The sequence below is a fragment of the Phaenicophaeus curvirostris genome, chromosome 11 (assembly GCF_032191515.1).
Source record: "Phaenicophaeus curvirostris isolate KB17595 chromosome 11, BPBGC_Pcur_1.0, whole genome shotgun sequence".
Taxonomy (NCBI): domain Eukaryota; kingdom Metazoa; phylum Chordata; class Aves; order Cuculiformes; family Cuculidae; genus Phaenicophaeus; species Phaenicophaeus curvirostris.
The window spans coordinates 15,132,398-15,150,507 of record NC_091402.1 but is presented as its reverse complement, the minus strand read 5'-3'; the positions used below and the strand labels follow the sequence as shown (position 1 = coordinate 15,150,507).

The 18,110-nt window shown below is 63.9% G+C and overlaps 2 protein-coding genes across 3 annotated transcripts; both read left to right on the top strand.

The window, feature by feature from the left end:
• The first annotated feature begins 1,788 nt into the window (after positions 1 to 1,788).
• Positions 1,789 to 13,133, top strand: LOC138725292 (laminin subunit beta-1-like). 2 transcript variants are annotated; one of them, XM_069866077.1, is made up of 25 exons: positions 1,789 to 1,882; positions 2,353 to 2,528; positions 2,612 to 2,735; positions 2,851 to 2,924; positions 3,026 to 3,214; positions 3,295 to 3,358; positions 3,430 to 3,635; positions 3,710 to 3,830; positions 4,164 to 4,352; positions 4,705 to 4,884; positions 5,482 to 5,594; positions 5,715 to 5,794; positions 6,058 to 6,214; positions 6,367 to 6,519; positions 6,590 to 6,748; positions 6,831 to 6,952; positions 8,005 to 8,125; positions 8,763 to 8,949; positions 9,139 to 9,282; positions 9,720 to 9,951; positions 10,821 to 10,984; positions 11,076 to 11,300; positions 11,710 to 11,924; positions 12,035 to 12,131; positions 12,691 to 13,133. In XM_069866077.1, exons 1-25 carry the CDS (start codon positions 1,852 to 1,854, stop codon positions 13,131 to 13,133), a joined length of 3,966 nt encoding a protein of 1,321 aa, XP_069722178.1. In that variant the 5' UTR covers positions 1,789 to 1,851. The 2 variants fall into 2 exon arrangements, with proteins under 2 accessions (XP_069722178.1, XP_069722179.1); XM_069866078.1 differs by lacking the exon at positions 6,367 to 6,519.
• LOC138725293 (laminin subunit beta-2-like) lies at positions 13,059 to 17,888 on the top strand. Its single transcript, XM_069866079.1, has 9 exons — positions 13,059 to 13,340; positions 13,921 to 14,150; positions 14,620 to 14,823; positions 15,150 to 15,294; positions 15,366 to 15,573; positions 15,665 to 15,806; positions 16,132 to 16,308; positions 16,390 to 16,546; positions 17,716 to 17,888. The coding sequence occupies exons 1-9, from the start codon at positions 13,157 to 13,159 to the stop codon at positions 17,847 to 17,849; spliced, it is 1,581 nt and encodes a 526-aa protein (XP_069722180.1). The 5' UTR covers positions 13,059 to 13,156; the 3' UTR covers positions 17,850 to 17,888.
• Positions 17,889 to 18,110: the final 222 nt, after the last annotated feature.

Here is an 18,110-nt window from a genome sequence, read left to right as displayed (position 1 = left end):
CGAGTCACGGCCGAGCTGCCTTGGCAGCCCCACGTGCCGCTCAGCTGGGCACGGCAGCCCTGCGGGGAGGCTGTGTGCCAGCCGCCCTGGGCACCACCGTGCCACGCGTGGGCCACCGCCAGCTGCTACCTGGCTCTGCCTCACCTTGGGTAGAACTCGGTGTGGGCAGTCCCTCCCCTCGCCTGGCACGGCTGCTGGAGGAGGAGACAGACACCGGCCGCCCTCTTCCAGGAACAGCGGCCGAGTCCGACCTGAGCCTGGCGAGGCTGAGCTGGCCAACTCCGCAGCCCACCCGGGGCACGGCTGCCCGCCTGGCACGCTGGGCCCCGTGGGCACAGGTAGGAGCCTCTGCATCTGTCGTGGAGCCCTGGGAATGGCACAGCCCCGGGCACGGCACAGCGCCAGGCTCACCGCCCCGTCCCGGGCACGGGCTTGGTGTTGGCAGCCAGCACAAGGCGGCACACAAGGAGGGGGCTGTGGGGTCCCTCGGGGAAACAGGCTGGATTCCCCCGCGCCTGCAGCGCGCTTCCTGGGGCTGGAATGTGCTGGACTTTGCCCAGGGTGCCCTGGTGGTGGGGAGGGTTGGGTTCCTCGGCAGGGACGTGCCCAGCCAGCAGCATCGTGGCTGTGCCTGGATGAGCTGCCGTTGGGTTCTCGCCTAGCCCTGCTGGTGTCTCCACCATGGGGCAAAAAGCGATGCCGCAGCCCCACACGCAGCTGAGCCAGCTGGTTCCCGGAATGCCAGGCGCCCATCCTGCCATCGTGTCCCATCCACCTGGCCGCGAGCGGCTGCGGCGCCAGGAGCCCGGGGAACGTGGCGCCGTTGGCTCGCTGGCGCGTGAGCCGCCCTTTTGTTCCACGTTGGGGCCCGTGGTGCCGCCAGGCTCGGGGCGTGCCCGGGCTGCCGACGCCTGGCCCGCGTGGCCGCGGCGGACGGGCGGGCAGCGGGGGCCTCCAGGCAGAAGGAATCGGCAGTGACATTCCCGTAGCCTGGAGACCGCCGTCCCTTTCAGCGGGCAGCCCATTTGAATAAGAATCGTGCGCAGGGAAAAAGGGGGGCCACTGGCCACCGCCATCCCATCGCCGCCATCGCCCCGGCTCATTTCTGCGCACCCAGCCTGGGGGCCACCGAGTCCCACGCCGCCGTCACCCCCAACCTCGGCCCCGACAGCGCGCCGGACGCCGCAGGACGCCAGGTCGGTACCGGGGGCTCGTGGGGTTCGGGGAACCCCTCGCTGGCATGTGGCCTTGCCCGCCTTGGCGTGGCTTCGAGCAGGCTCTGTGGCGGGACAGAGTCCCGGCTGCCCCCGCCATCCCGAGCCCCCCTGCTCTGACTGGCTCCCACACGGGGACAGGAAAGATGTGTTTGGGCAGTGCCGGAGCCAGGCTTTGATCCAGCGCTTGGGAGCCTGAGAACGGGTGGTACCGGGAGAGAAGGAAGCACAAAAGGCAGCTCCAGCCTAAATTTAACAGCGGGACCCCGGCCAGCGGCACAGACGCCTTGCCCAGCCGCATCCGGCACTCCTGGCTGCCCTCCCCGGGTGGCCTTGGCCTGGCGCTCCGTCCCCCCAGGGACACCAGTGTCACTTGAAGGGATGGATCTGCCCCGACGCGGGCAGGATTGTGTACAGCACAGCTCGGGTGGGGCTGGGACACGGCCATGGGGGTGGGCAGTGAACGGCACCCTGGGGAACTTTGGGACCCAACTACACGTGCTTCCCTTGGCTCTCCTCAGCGCCAGCTCTGGGTGGGAGCACCCTGGGGTGCACGGCCCTGCTGGGGCCACCCTGTGCCCCACACCCTGCCACAGTGCCACCTCTGTGTCCCCCCAGACGGAGCCTGTGGCTGCGCATGGACCTCCTGGCGCTCGCTCTCCTCCTGGGTAAGCACTGGGCTCGGTGGCCGGTAGCTGTGGTGGCCCCAGGACCCCTGCCTGGCAGATCCGCTGGGCAGCAGCGGGTGGCACTGGCGATGCTCCCTGGCCAGCAGCAGCCAGGGCCTGACGGCTGCAAATTCCAGCGGGGAATCTGGGCTGTGCTGAGCCTCGGAGGGATTAGCAAGCGCCTGACCTGGCCCCTGGCTCCCCCCGGCACTGCTTGGTGCCCCAGGAGCACAAACATCCCAGCCCCCGCCTCGCCCCCACTGCCCGATGCTCCCTGCCCCCCCGGTCACGAGGCGCCAGCGCTGCTGCCAGCACCTTTCCGGGTCACGGAGCTTCATGCTGCATCAGTGGGTCGGGACGTGGGGATGGGACGTTCGGGGGTGGGGAGGGTGCCAGGCAGGCTTTGGGGCACACAGGGGTCGGGGGTGCCCTGGCACAGCCCCCAGCCCTTGCCCTTGTGCTCCCTGCAGTGGGGGTGCCGGCGGCGGGGGGCTGGCAGGAGCCCAACCCGAGCCACGGCTGTGCCCGTGGCAGCTGCTATCCAGCCACGGGGAACCTGCTGGTGGGGCGAGCCCCCAGCTTGAGTGCCACCTCCACCTGTGGGCTGGACGGGCCCCAGGAGTACTGCATCGTCAGCCACCTCCAGGTGAGCCCCCAGCCCCAGCACAGCCAGGCACCGGCACGATCTCTGGCCACCCCATTTCCTGATGCTGCCATTCCCTGGCACAGGACTCGGAGAAATGCTTCACCTGCGACTCGCGGGACCCATCCCTGCCCGAGAGCCACCGTATAGAGAATGTCATCTACCTGAGCGGTCCCCATGGCCAGCGGACCTGGTGGCAGTCTGAGAATGGTAAGGCTGGGGCAGCAGTGGGGCCACTCCCCTGTGCATGTTCCTCAGGGCTGTGTGGCCAGGCACCCAGTGAGGTCTTCCCCAGCCTTGGCCATCACCTCACTGTCCCCTCCAGGCGTGGAGCATGTCAGCATCCGCCTGGACCTGGAAGGCGAGTTCCACTTCACCCACCTCATCATGAAGTTCAAGGTGGGTCCTGGCACATGGGTGGCTGGGACAGGATGCGATTGGATGGGATGGACACAGCGGGGCCGCAGGGCTGCACCCCATCCCAGCTTGGTGTCCCCTAGACCTTCCGCCCCGCGGCCATGCTGGTGGAGCGCTCGGCTGACTTTGGACGCAGCTGGAAGGTCTATCGCTACTTTGCCTACAACTGCTCCAAGCTCTTCCCCGGCATCCCCAGCCAACCCTCGGGGCTGGTGGATGAGGTGCTGTGTGACCAGCGCTACTCCGAGATTGAACCCTCCAGCCACGGCGAGGTGCGTGGGGCTGGGATGCCATGGAGTGGGGCTGGGATGCAGGGACACCCAGACTCACCTCCTCTCCTTCCTCCTCCCAGGTCATCTTCAAGGTGCTAGACCCCTCCATTCCCGTGGCGGATCCCTACAGCCCGGACATCCAGGGTGCGTGGCTGGGGTTGCTGGGGCCACGGATTCGGTGGGGTGGGTGCTGATGGTGCCATTCCACGTCCCAGACCTGCTGCGTGTCACCAACCTGCGGTTGAACTTCACCAAGCTGCACACACTGGGGGACAACCTGCTGGACACACGGCGCGAGGTGTTGCACAAGTACTACTACGCCGTGGACGAGCTGGTGCTGCGCGGGAGCTGCTTCTGCCACGGCCACGCTGCCCACTGTGCCCCGGCACCTGGTGCCCCATCGTCCTCCGTCCCCGGCATGGTGAGATATGCGCCAGCCCGGCACAGCGCCCGTGGGACCTACTGGCCTTGCTGAGCCGGGTGCTGCCCTCTCAGATCCACGGGCGCTGTGTCTGCGAGCACCACACGCAAGGACTGAACTGTGAGCACTGCCAGGACTTCTACCACGACCTGCCCTGGCGCCCAGCCGAGGGCTCCAGCACCAACGCCTGCCGCCGTGAGTGCCTCGTGCCACGCTGTGCCCGAAGCCTCGGGGTTCCACAAGCTGGGCTCGGGGAATGGGGGTCCTGCATGTCATTCTTGGGGAATTCAGGGCTCCTGCGTGTTGTTCGAGGGGAGTTCAGCGTTCCCTGGGCTGTGGCTTGGGGATGAGGATCGAGAGTCTCCCATGCCATGTTTTGGGGTTGTGGGTTGGGAGGGCAGAGGTGCTGCAGACTGTGATCGGGGGGGTTTGGGGATGAGGGGATCCTGCCAGCTGGAGTCTGGCTCTGGGGACGCTGCCTGGTGGGACTGGGGTGCCGCACGCCGTGCCGCGGCTCTGTCCCCGCAGGCTGTGACTGCAACGAGCACTCGCGGCGGTGCCACTTCGACATGGCTGTTTTCCTGGCCACGGGGAACGCCAGCGGGGCCGTGTGCGACGACTGCCAGCACAACACCATGGGCCGCCGCTGCCACCTCTGCAAGCCCTTCTACTACCGACACCCCCGCTCCGACATCCGCTCCCCCACCGCCTGCGCCCGTGAGTGCCCCGGGACCCCAGCCTCATGGATCCTGGTGCCACCAGCCTCATTTCCATGGCTCCTAGTGCCACCAGCCCCATCTCCATGGCTTCTGGTGCCACCAGCCCCATCTCCATGTCTCCTAGTGCCACCAACCCCATCTCCATGGCTCCTTGTGTCAACAACCCTATCTCCATGGCTCCTAGTGCTACCAGCCCCATCTCCATGGCTTCTGGCACCACCAGCCCCATCTGAATGGCCCCTTGTGCCACCAACCCTGTCTCCATGGCTCCTGGTGCCACCAACCCTGTCTCCATGGCTCCCAGTGCTGGCAGCCCCAGCTCCTGATGGTCTCTTTCTCTCTCTTGGCAGCGTGTGACTGTGACCCAGCAGGCTCGCTGGATGGGGGCGCGTGCGATGGGCACACGGATGTGACACTGGGCATGATCGCGGGGCAGTGCCGCTGCAAGGAGAACGTGGCAGGTCCCCGCTGCGACCGCTGCCGGCACGGTGCCTATGGCCTCAGCCACGGCGACCCCCAGGGCTGCCAGCGTGAGCTGGGATGGGGATGGGGATGGGAGGATGCAGGGCAGATGGATGGAGATGGGGAATATGGGATGGAGAGATGTGGGATGGAGGGATGGAGATGGGGGATATGGGATGGAGAGATGTGGAACGGAGGGATGTGGAATGGAGGGATGGAGATGGGGGCTATGGGATGGAGGGATGGAGATGGGGGATATGGGATGGAGAGATGTGGAATGGAGGTATGGAGGTGGGGGATATGGGATGGAGAGATGTGGAACAGAGGGATGTGGAATGGAGGGATGTGGAACAGAGGGATGTGGAATGGAGGGATGTGGAACAGAGGGATGGAGATGGGGGATAAGGGATGGAGAGATGCGGAACGGAGGGATGTGGAATGGAGGGATGGAGATGGGGGATATGGGATGGAGGGATGTGGAATGGCGGGATGGAAATGGAGAGATGAGGATGGAGGGGTGTGGATGGAGGAATGAGGACAGGGAGATGGGAACAGAAGGGTGAGGGATGGAAGGACATGGGATGGAGGGCTATGAAGCCTGTGGGCTGTGGTGCCCCGAGGCAGCCCCTCACATGTGGGGGGCGCACGCGCATGTCGGGGGGCAGCGTGCAGGTGCGACCCACGGGGCACGGTGGCGGGCAGCTCCCCCTGTGACCCCATCAGCGGAGACTGCTACTGCAAACGCTTCGTGGCCGGGCGCTCCTGCAGCCAGTGCGTGGTGAGTGTCCCCAGCCTGCCCCAAACCTCACACCATCGCCTCAGCTCTCCCCAGCCCCACAGCCACCCCCAGGGCTGAGCTGGCCCCATAGCTGCCCCACATCCCTCCCTCTCCCTGCAGCCTGAGTTCTGGGGCTTGAGCTACGATGTCGGGGGCTGCCGGCCCTGCGCCTGCGACTTCGGAGGAGCCTACAGCAACCGGTGGGGCCAAGCACAGCACACAGCATGCGGCTGGGGGGGCGTGGGGACAGAGCTGGGGGTCGAGCACAGAGGGAGGGATGAGAACATCGGTGGAGAGATGGGGCCAAGGCTGGGGAGACAGACTAGGCTGGGGTGGCAGGATGGAATGGGATATCTCCATCCCCTGAGATGAAGGGATGAAGACAGGGATGGAGGGAGGGAGGGAGGAGTGAAGACAGATCTGGACAGAAGGACAGACAAAAGGACAGGGTGGTCATCCCCAGGTGCTCCATGGAGGATGGGGCTTGTCCATGCCGTCCCCACATCATGGGGCGGCAGTGCAACCAGGTGCAGCCTGGCTTCTTCTGTGCGCCCCTTGACTACTACACCTACGAGGCTGAACAGGCCACCAGCCGCGGCCACAGCCACCCTCAGCTCCCGGTGAGTCTCCCTGGGGGAGCCTTGCACCCCCAGCTTGGGCTTGCACATGGCTATCACCGCACACCCTGCTCCACGTGTGGCTGTCCCCGTGCCCTGTGCACTGCTGTCCCCGTGCGTGGCTGTCCCCGTGCATGGCTCCCACATCCCCACAGGGTGCCGTGCGGGCAGAGGTGCCCCAGGACTGCCTGGATTACGACCCCAGGGAACCAGGGGGGCGGAAGGGGCGCCCGCAGCACCAGCGCAGCCCCCCTCGCACCTCCCAGCCTCGCAGCCCCTCTCGCCGCAGCCGCCAGCCGCCCCCCAAGGTGAGCGCCGGGGCTGGGATGGGGCATGGCAGGGGCAGCCATGGCCAAGCCGTGACCGTGCCCTGCCCAGCCGGACGTGGAGGAGGTGGTGCGGGACGGCACTGGGCGCATGGTGACCTGGACGGGCTCAGGGTTCGCCCGGGTGCGGGATGGAGCTGGCCTGACCTTCCACGTGGACAATGTACCCTACCCCATGGACTACGAGCTGCTACTGCGCTATGAGCCCGAGGTGAGTGCAGCCACGGCCACGGCCACAACCACGGTGCGTATGGTGCCCTGCGGCCCTGACGCTGCCTTGCCTGTCGCCGCAGTCGGCCGAGGACTGGGAGGCCGTGGTCAGCGTCACATCACGGGCACTGCCCACCAGCCCTCGCTGCGGGAACCTCCTGCCCTCCGAGCAGATGTACCGAGAGAGCCTGCCCCACAGCCAGAGGTGGGGACAGGGTGGGATGAGGGTGGGATGGGGATGGGGTGGGGAAGGGGACTAGGATTGGGCCAGGGCAGGGACAAGGTTCATAGAATCATAGAATCACCAGGTTGGAAAAGACCCACCGGATCATCGAGTCCAACCATTCCCATCAATCACTAAACCATGTCCCTCAGCACCTCGTCCACCCGTCCCTTAAACACCTCCAGGGAAGGTGAATCAAACCCCTCCCTGGGCAGCCTCTGCCAGTGCCCAATGACCCTTTCCATGAAAAATTTTTTCCTAATGTCCAGCCTGAACCTCCCCTGGCGGAGCTTGAGGCCATTCCCTCTTGTCCTGTCCCCTGTCACTTGGGAGAAGAGCCCAGCTCCCTCCTCTCCACAACCTCCTTTCAGGCAGTTGGAGAGAGCAATGAGGTCTCCCCTCAGCCTCCTCTTCTCCAGGCTAAACACCCCCCAGCCTCTCTCAGGCCGCTCCTCATAAGGCCTGTTCTCCAGCCCCCTCACCAGCTTTGTTGCTCTTCTCTGGCCTTGCTCCAGAGCCTCAACATCCTTCTTGTGGTGAGGGGGCCCAGAACTGAGCACAGGATTCTAGGAGCTGGTCTCCCCAGTGCCAAGTACAGAGGGAGAATAACCTCCCTGGCCCTGCTGGTCACACCGTTTCTGATCCAAGCCAAGATGCCATTGGCCTTCTTGGCCACCTGGGCCACTGCTGGCTCATGTTCAGTCACTGTCAACCAACACCCCCAGGTCCCTCTCCTCCAGGCAGCTTTCTAGACAGACTTCTCCTAGTCTGTAGCTGCACAGGGTTGTTGTGCCCCAAGTGCAGGACCCGGCATTTGGCCTTGTTAAACCTCATGCCGTTGGCCTCAGCCCAGCAGTCCAGCCTGTTCAGATCCCTGCCACTCTCCCAGAACTGAGGGATGAGGATGGGATGGAAACTAGGACAGTCTGATCAAAGAGATGAGGGATGGGAATGGGGACAGGGAAGCTGGTTGGGTCCTGCTGCCACCCTCACAGGCCCGTTGTGCCTATACCCTGACACCTGCCTCTTCACAGGTACGTGCTGCTGTCCCGGCCCTTCTGCTTTGAGCCCAGCACCCCCTATGAGGTGACCGTGCGGCTTCAGCGGGCCGGGGTCACCCAGCGCCACCCCAGTGCCTTCATCCTCATTGACTCGGTGAGGGGGGACCCACTGTGCCCCACACCTGGTGCTCAGGAGGGTTGGGGTGGTGGGCAGGGACAGATCATCACATACTGGGGTGGCAGTGACTCCCATCTGGGGCTTTGCTTGGTGTGGGGATGGGAATAGGGACAGGGACGGGGATAGGGATAGGGATAGGGATAGGGATAGGGATGGGGATGGGGATGGGGATGGGGATGGGGATGGGGATGGGGATGGGGATGGGGATGGGGAAGGAGGTGGGAAAGACCATGTTGATGGTCATAGGGAAGGGGATGGGAAAGTGAATGTGGATGGCATTGTTGATGGGGATGGGGATGTTGATAGGAAAGGAGATACCAATGGGACTGGGGACGCTGATGGAGATGGGGCTGGCCTTAGGGATGTCAGCAGGGATGGGAATAAGGAAGCCTGTGGGAATGGCAATTTGGGTTGGACTACCAATGGGACTGGGGATGCTGATGGGGTTGGGGATATCAACAGAGATGGGGCTGGGGAGGTTGAGCCCCCAGCAGGGTCAGGTGTGCCCTGGGGCAGATGGATATGGCCTGGGAGCAGGGGCCAGGTCCAACGGTCGAAGGTGGCTGTGCTTCCCCAGCCCCATCTACTCTCCCCTTCTCGTTGCCTGGTACAGCTGGTGCTCCTGCCGCGGGTGCTGGAGCTACCGGGCTTCCACGGAGCTGAGGGGGCAGCGCATCGGGAGGAGCTGGAGCGGTACCAGTGCCTGGAGGCGTTTCGCATGGCCCCTCCATCCCCGCTGGCCCAGGCCTGTGCCCGCCTGGTCTGCAGCGTCTCGGCTCTGCTGCACGGCGGGGCGCTGCGTGAGTGGGGACAGCACGGGCACCGCACGCTGCCGGGGACGGAGGATGGGAGGGGGACAGCGGGCAGCCCTGCCTGGTATGGTGGGTCAGGATGGGGCTGTGTCCACGCCGGGGTGGGGAGGGGATCGGTGCCAGGGCGTGAGCAGGGCAGCCCTGATCTGCTGTCCCTGCTGTCCCTGCTGCCTGCAGCCTGCCAGTGCGACCCGCAGGGCTCCCGCAGCAGCGAGTGCCAGGAGCAGGGAGGGCAGTGCGAGTGCAAACCCCACGTCCTCGGCCGGCGCTGCGACCGCTGCGCCCCAGGCAGCTACGGCTTCGGGCCCCTGGGCTGCAGCCGTGAGTAGTGGGATCTGTGCCTACCTAGCATCCCTGTCCCTCCTTTCTGTCTGTCTGTCCAGTTGTCAGAGCCCCATTCGGTGCCCATCTGTGTGTTCACTTGTCTGTCTGTGCATTTGTCCGTCTCAGCCTTGCTCTCCTGAAGCCCATGGGTTGGGTTCCGCTTCCCCCTGTGTCCACCTGTCTTTCCATCCATCCACCTGTCCATCCATCCATCCATCCATCCAAGCTCTGTGCTCCTGCCAGGTGCAGGTGCTGCCTTACACTCACTCACCTGTCCATCCAGCCACCTGCTTGCCTGCCTGTGTGTCCACAAGCCCCCCTGTGCAGTCATCTGTGGGTTGGCCGTGACCTGGGTGCTGGTCCCTCATCTGTCTGTCTGTCCATCCCCGTGTCCCTGCACCCGTGTGCCTGACCTGAGCCGTGCCACCCCACAGCCTGCGCCTGCTCCCCGGAGGGCTCTGTGTCCCAGCTGTGCGATGCGGTGAGCGGGCAGTGCCGGTGCCAGCCCGGCACCGTGGGCCGGCAGTGTGACGAGTGCCAGCCCGGCCACTGGGGCTTCCCTGCCTGCCGGCCCTGCCAGTGCAACGGCCACGCCGAGGACTGCGACCCCCGCACGGGCACCTGCCTGCGCTGCCGCGACCACACCGCTGGCCGGCACTGCGAGAGGTGAGCCTGCTCAGAGGGGAGGGCACAGAATAAGATGAGATGGGATAGATATAATGGGATGGGATAGAAGGGTTATGATCAGATGGTAGGATTGGATATGATGGGAAGGGATGAGATGGGATGGAGTACGATGAGGTGAGGTATCAGAAACAGCGTGACCCACTGGTCCAGGGAGGTTACTTTCCTTCTGTACTCGGCACTGGTGAGACCGCTCCTCGAATCCTGTGCTCAGTTCTGGGCCCCTCAGCACAAGAAGGATGTTGAGGCTCTGGAGTGAGTCCAGAGAAGAGCAACAAAGCTGGTGAGGGGGCTGGAGAACAGGCCTTATGAGGAGCGGCTGAGAGAGCTGGGGGTGTTTAGCCTGGAGAAGAGGAGGCTGAGGGGAGACCTCATTGCTGTCTGCAACTACCTGAAAGGAGGTTGTGGAGAGGAGGGAGCTGGGCTCTTCTCCCAAGTGACAGGGGACAGGACGAGAGGGAATGGCCTCAAGCTCCACCAGGGGAGATTTAGGCTGGACATTAGGAAAAAGTCTTTCATGGAAAGGGTCATTGGGCACTGGCAGAGGCTGCCCAGGGAGGTGCTTGAGTCACCTTCCCTGGAGGTGTTTAAGGGACGGGTGCACGAGGTGCTGAGGGACATGATTTAGTGATTGATGGGAATGGTTGGACTCAATGATCCAGTGGGTCTTTTTCAACGTGGTGATTCTATGATTCTATGAGGTGGGATGAAATAGCGGGATGAGATGTGATAGAATGTATGAGGTCAGATGCAGTATGATGGTACAGAGTGGTATGGATGATATGGAATGGTGGGGTGGGATATGAAGGGTGAGATGGACCCCACAGGGCACTCACTCCTCATCCTTGCAGGTGCCAGGATGGTTACTACGGGGACCCTGTGCTGGGCTCAGGGCAGCAGTGCCGGCCCTGCCCCTGCCCCGGCTACCCTGGCACACGGCACTACCACGGCAGCGCCTGCCATGCCGACGAGGAGACCCACCACATCGTCTGCCTCTGCGCACCCGGCTACGCTGGTGAGGAGCAGAGCAAGCACCGGGCAGCAGGGACCCCACCAAGCACCAGAGCTGTGGGACCTCAGCACCCACAGCCCCATCCTCCCTGCAGGACCCCGCTGCGACCGCTGCTCCCCCGGCTACTTTGGGGCGCCAGAGATGGAGGGGGGCGTGTGCCGGCCCTGCCAGTGCAACAATAACATCGATGCCAGTGACCCAGGAGCCTGCGACCCTCGCACTGGGCACTGCCTGCGCTGCCTCTACAACACTGCCGGACCCCACTGCGCCCACTGCCAGCCTGGCTACTACGGCAACGCCCTTCAACGGAGCTGCCGGCGTGAGTGAGGGGCTGTGCCGGGGCTGGGGATGTGCCAGGGGCTGGGGATGTGGGGGTGCGGGTGATGCAAGGGCTCGGGATGGGGGTGAGGCTCGGCGTTATGCTGGGGTGTGGAGAGATTTGGATTGGGGACAGAGTTTGAGGCTGTTGGAGGGGTTTGGGGCTGGGTGAGGTCAGAGCCAAGTGGAGTTTGGAGAGATTTGGGGGTGTCAGCGGAGTTTGGTGCTGTGCTTAGGGTTTGAATTTGTCAGGGGACAAGGACTGGGGTCAGAGAGGCAGGTGTTGGGAGGAGTCGGAGCCGTGCATGAGCTTGGGGGCCAGGCAGGAAATTTGGGATGCTGGGTTCAGATGCCAGAAAGGCATCTCCCAGGTTGGGGGTACGGGCTGAGCCCCACGTGGTTGCCCACAGGCTGCAGCTGTGACCCACGGGGCACCTTGGCCTCCCACTGCACCGCTGGCACCTGCGACTGTGACCATGGCACGGGTGCCTGCACCTGCCGCCCGAACGTGGTGGGCAAGAGCTGCGACCGCTGCGCACCCCACTTCTGGAGCCTGGGGGGGCCAGGGGGCTGCGAGCCCTGCAGCTGCCACCCCACACATGCCCTGCACCCCACCTGCGACACGGTCAGACCCCTGGCACCTCGACACCCCAGCACCTGAGCACCCCAGTATGGCTCCACTGCCCTCCTGGGGCTGGGCGAGAGTCCTGGCTGAGCATGTTGCTCTCGCTGCAGATGACGGGCCAGTGCCAGTGCCGACCCGGCTTCGGGGGCCGCGTCTGCTCCCAGTGCCAGGAGCATCACTGGGGAGACCCCGAGCAGGAGTGCCGAGGTGGGGACACATCTCGGGGACCAGGGATGCAGCAAGTCTGAGGACGTGGGGGCCATGGGAAATGGGAGGTCTTGTGGAAACAGGGGCTCATGGAGGTACCCTCGGTGCATGATGGGACTCTAGGGACATGGTGGTGCCCTGGGGACTTGAATTACCCTGGGGGCATGGTGGGAGACCCTAGGGAGATGGTGGGACACTGGTGACACAGGAGACTTAGGAGATCCTGGGGATTTGGTGAGGCTATGGAGATGCAATGGAACCCTTCAGATATGGGAGACACTGGGGTCATGCTGGGATGCTGGGGACATGGAAGACTGTGGGGGAATTGGGGACACTGGAAACACAGTTGGATGCTGGGGACAGGGTGGATCTCTGGGGATATGGGGGCCTCGGGGGACCTTGGGTACACGGTGGGATTGTGGGGACGTAAGAGACCCTTGGGACATGTTGAAACCCTGGAGATGCAGAAGGACACGGTAGGATGCTGGGGACATGGTGGCACTCTGGGGGCATGGGGGTCTCTGAGGAGGCCTGGCCATGCTACCGCCTGTCTCTGCAGCCTGCGAGTGCGAGCCGGTGGGCGCCGAGAGCCTGCAGTGTGAGCAGGCCAGCGGGCAGTGCCAGTGCCGCCCGGGATTTGGGGGGCTGCACTGTGACCGCTGCCAGCGGGGCTACCAGGACGCCTTCCCCCACTGCTTGCCCTGCCACCCCTGCTTTGGGCGCTGGGATCCAGCCCTGGGCAGCCTGCGGGACGGGCTGCGGCGCCTGGGGGCGCAGGTGCGGGCACTGCGAGAGGGGGGCTCAGCACCCCCACTCAGCCCCCGCCGCCTGCGGGAGCTGGAGGAGGCCCTGGAGCGCGTGGAGCGGCTGCTGGGAGAGGGGAGTAGCCTTGGTGGCCCCCTCCTCAGTGGGCTGCCAGGGCAGCTGGACGGCACCAGGCAAGTGTGCACAGTGGGCTGGGGGGCAGGGGAACCCCCCCTTTTGTCACCCAAAAAGCCTTGAGACTCCTCTTCTCCCCTAAAAGGATGGAGCTAGATGACTTCTGGAAACAACTACAAGAGCTGGAGCAACATCTAGATCAGCTGGCCCAGGCAGATGTGCAGCACCGCAACCGCCTAGCGGGGCTGAGCCACCAGCTGGGGGGTCTCAACCGAACCACCTCCCACCTCCAAACCCTCCTCAGCACCGTAGCTGCAGCCGGATTTGGGGGTAAGAGAATCCAGCAGGGATTGAGAGGTTCAGTGGCAACCATCCCAGCTGAACCTCGAATCCTGTGTTCAGTTCTGGGCCCCTCACCACAAGAAGGATGTTGAGGCTCTGGAGCGAGTCCAGAGAAGAGCAACAAAGCTGGTGAAGGGGCTGGAGAACAGGCCTTATGAGGAACGGCTGAGAGAGCTGGGGGTGTTTAGCCTGGAGAAGAGGAGGCTGAGGGGAGACCTCATTGCTCTCTACAACTACCTGAAAGGAGGTTGTGGAGAGGAGGGAGCTGGGCTCTTCTCCCAGGTGACAGGGGACAGGACAAGAGGGAATGGCCCCAAGCTGTGCCAGGGGAGGTTCAGGCTGGACATCAGGAAAAAATCTTTCATGGAAAGGGTCATTGGGCACTGGCAGAGGCTGCCCAGGGAGGTGGCTGAGTCCCCTTCCCTGGAGGTGTTTAAGGGATGGGTGGATGAAGTGCTGAGGGACATGGTTTAGTGATTGATGGGAATGGTTGGACTCAATGATCCTGTGGGTCATTTCCAACCTCATGATTCTATGATTCTATGAACCCTGATGCTGGCACCTGCAGAGTCATACCGCAGCATCTTGGCATCAGTGGAGGACTCGCGGCAGGCGGAGGCGATGGCCAACGGCACAGCCAGGGAGCTGAATGCAGCACAGGCGACACGGCAGGCTACTGAGCGGGTGCTGCGGCAGCAGGGCGATGCTTTCCGCCGGGGTATGGCTGCAGCAGGGAAATCCTTGCGGGAGGCAAAGAAACGAGTGATGGGACTCAGCATTGCTGGGATCAATGAGAAGGTGAGAATAGGACTGGTGAGTGGCAAACAGGTGTGTGAGGGGAGATCCCTGTATTGGAGCAGCACAGGGTTCTCTCCCCATGTGCTTTTGAGCTGCCACCTCCACCACTGGCATGAGAAGAGGAGGCTGAGAGGAGACCTCATTGCTCTCTGCAACTACCTGAAAGGAGGTTGCAGAGAGGAGGGTGCTGGCCTCTTCTCCCAAGTGACAGGGGACAAGGGGCAATGGCCTCAAGGTGCACCAGGGGAGGTTCAGGCTGGACATTAGGAAAAAATTTTTCACAGAAAAGGTCATTGGGCACTGGAACAGGCTGCCCAGGGAGGTGGTTGAGTCACCTTCCCTCGAGGTGTTTAAGGGATGGGTGGATGAGGCACTGAGGGACATGGTTTAGTGATTGATGGGAATGGTTGGACTCTATGATCCGGTGGGTCTTTTCCAACCTGGTGATTCTATGATTTTATGACTGCAGATTTGTGGGGCGCCTGGGGAGCGGAGCTGCGAGGAAGCACCTTGTGGAGGAGCCTTGTGCCTGGATGGAGTGGGGAAACGGCATTGTGGTGGCACGGGGTGCATGGGGGCACTGCCCGTCTCGGCTCGAGCCCTGAGCAGCGCCCATAACACCTCACAGCAGCTGGAGGTGGCACTGGGACAGCTGGGTGTGGTGGCACAGAAGGTAGGGGTAGTGGCTTCATGGCACTTCTGGCAGTTGGTTTGTGTTCCCTTTGTGTGTCCTGTTTGTGCCCCTTCTATGCCCCTTTGATGTCCCGTTTCCATGCCTCCAAGCACATCCCTGCCCCGTATAACCCTCTGACGGCCCTTCATAGATGCTCCTTGTGCCACTTGCATGCCCGCAGGCCACAGCTGCACCCCTTGATGTCCCATTTCACCCCTTTTCCATGTCTCCTTGCACCCCGTGGCACACCTCCCCATGACCCCTTGCACATCATCTCGTGTCCCCTGTGCGTGTCCGCTCACACCCCCCCTGCGCCCTGTCCCCAGATGGAGGAGGTGCAGGAGCTGGCGCGGGGGGCTCGGAGCCGGGCAGAAGAGGCGCTGGGGCGCTCGCAGGCCGCCCGCAGCCGTGCTGAGAAGGCGACAGCCCAGCTACGGGGCTTCATCCGCCGCATCAAGGCCTTCCTGGCAGGTAGCACCGGCACGGGGTGGGCACAGCGGGGGTCACCGAGCCCACCCTGAGCTCACCCCGAGTCCCCGCAGAGGAGGGAGCCGACCCAGGCAGCATCGAGCTGGTGGCACGGCAGGTGTTGAACATCTCCCTGCCCAGCAGCCCCAGCAGGATCCAAGAGCTGCTGCGAGAGATGCAGGAGAGCATCGGCCAGCTGGAAGGGGTGGACGCGGTGCTGAACAGCACGGCACAGGGGCTGGCCGCAGCACGGGGGCTGCTGGCACAGGGACAGGATGCTAGGTGAGTAGTGGGGGATGCGCTGGGGTGGGCAAGGGAGTGAAGGTCTGTCCCGCAGCTCTAGCGGGGACTGGAGCTGCCTGTGCCACCACAGGGAGCGAGCGGAGGGCGTGAGGGATGAGCTGGTGGGGACGCAGCGGGCGCTGGAGGCGGCACGGGCACAGGCGACGGCCTTGGGGAGTGCCCTGCGGAGTGCCAGGGATGCCATCCGGGAGGCTGAGAGCAGAGCCAAGGAGGTGAGAGGCACCGGGGCTGCGGGGACGGGAGTGTTGGGTGACCAGGGCCAATGCTGCCAGCTCGGCTTGGGACCAGGGATGGTGCTTTGGGCATCCTGGGGGCAACAGGGTCAGTGCTGTGAGGACACTGGGAATAACAGTGTTGGTACCACTGGGAGCAACAGGGTTGATGCCATGGAGAGCGAGGCTGATGCCATTAGAGGTGGTGGGGCTGTGCCATGGGGGTGTGGATGGCGTGGGGCGGGTGCTGTGGGTTTGGCGAAGCGGTGAGGATGGCAGCGGCCTTCGCCGTGCCTGCTGACAGCTGCTACCTGTCCCTGCCCAGGCGGAGCGCAGGCTGCAGGCCCTGGAGGGGAAGGAGTCGCGGGTGCAGCGGCGGCTGCAGGAGCTGGCACAGCGTGTCACCGCCCTGCAGGAGCGGGGCCGGGATGCCCACCGCGTGGCCCAGCAAGCCAAGGACAGGGCTCAACGTGCCACCACCGCCTCGGGGACGCTCAGCCAGGTGAGCCCTGGCTGTGGCGCAGCACCAAGGGGGTGTGGGGGTCTGGGGGTGCTCAGCCTCACCTTGCCCTTACGCCACCAGGACCTGGCACAGGTGACGCAGCGCTACGTGCTGCTGAAGGGCCGGGTCAGCGGGCTGGCAGGGGTGTCCAATGGGGCTCTGCAGCGTGTGACGCGGCTGACGGCAGAAGCCCGGGACCTTCTGGACAAGGCCAGCAGCAGCAAGAAGAAGCTGGAAGGTGAGGGGGGGGTTACGTGTGGGAGATTGTAGAGAGGAGGGAGCTGGGCTCTTCTCCTGAGTGACAGAGGACAGGACAACAGGGAATGGCCTCAAGCTCCACCAGGGGAGGTTCAGGCTGGACACTACGAAAAAATTTTTCACACAAAGGGTCATAGAACACTGTAACAGGCTGCCCAGGGAGGTGGTTGAGTCACCATCCCTGGAGGTGTTTAAAAGACTGGTGATGAGGGGCATGGTTTAGTAATTGATAGGAAAGGTTGGTCTTGATGATCCTGGGGTTCTTGTCCAACCTAGTGATTCTGTGAGACCACAATAGGTGATGGGGCAAGAGGGAACGGCCCAAAACTGCACTAGTGGGGGAAGTTTAGATTGGACATTGGGAAAACCCTTCACCAAAAGGGTTCTCAGGCACTGGCCAAATGCCGGGTCCTGCACTTGGGGCACAACAACCCTGTGCAGCTACAGACTAGGAGAAGTCTGGCTGGAAAGCTGCCTGGAGGAGAAAGACCTGGGGGTGTTGGTTGACAGTGACTGAACATGAGCCAGCAGTGGCCCAGGTGGCCAAGAAGGCCAATGGCATCTTGGCTTGGATCAGAAACGGTGTGACCAGCAGGTCCAGGGAGGTTCTTCTCCCTCTGTACTCGGCACTGGTGAGACCGCTCCTCGAATCCTGTGTTCAGTTCTGGGCCCCTCACCACAAGAAGGATGTTGAGGCTCTGGAGAGAGTCCAGAGAAGAGCAACAAAGCTGGTGAAGGGGCTGGAGAACAGGCCTTATGAGGGGCGGCTGAGAGAGCTGGGGGTGTTTAGCCTGGAGAAGAGGAGGCTGAGGGGTGACCTCATTGCTGTCTGCAACTACCTGAAAGGAGGTTGTGGAGAGGAGGGAGCTGGGCTCTTCTCCCAAGGGACAGGGGACAGGACAAGAAGGAATGGCCTCAAGCTCCTCCAGGGGAGATTTAGGCTGGACATTAGGAAAAAATCTTTCATGGAAAGGGTCATTGGGCACTGGCAGAGGCTGCCCAGGGAGGTGGTTGAGTCCCCTTCCCTGGAGGTGTTTAAGGGACGGGTGGACGAGGTGCTGAGGGACATGGCTGAGGGGTGGCCAGGTGCGGCCGGGCTCCGTGACCTCAGCGGTCACCCCGTGCCCCGTGTCCCCCGTGTCCCCGCAGAACTGGAGCGGCACCTCGGGGCCAACGAGCGGGCGATGGCGGCGAAGGCCTCGCGGCTGCAGGCGCTGGAGCGGCGGGTGTGGGGGCTGCTGGAGGAGATCCGCCACCGGGCCAACGCCTACGCCACCTGCTAGGGCCGCGCCCTGCGCGCCCCACGGCAAATAAAAGCGATGAACGGCTCTGTCGGTGTCCGCTGCCTCCCTCGTCCCGCCTCCCCCCCCCACCCCCGGGTCCCCGCTCCGCACGGGATCCGAACCGCGGTTTCCGCGCAGCCCCGAGCGCGGCGAGAAGGGGGGAGGCGGGGGGGACGGGAACCCGGGGCGGGACGGGACGGAGCTTGGGGGGGGGGGGGCACCTGCCGAGCGCCCCTTTGCGCCCCCTTTGCGCCTCTTTGC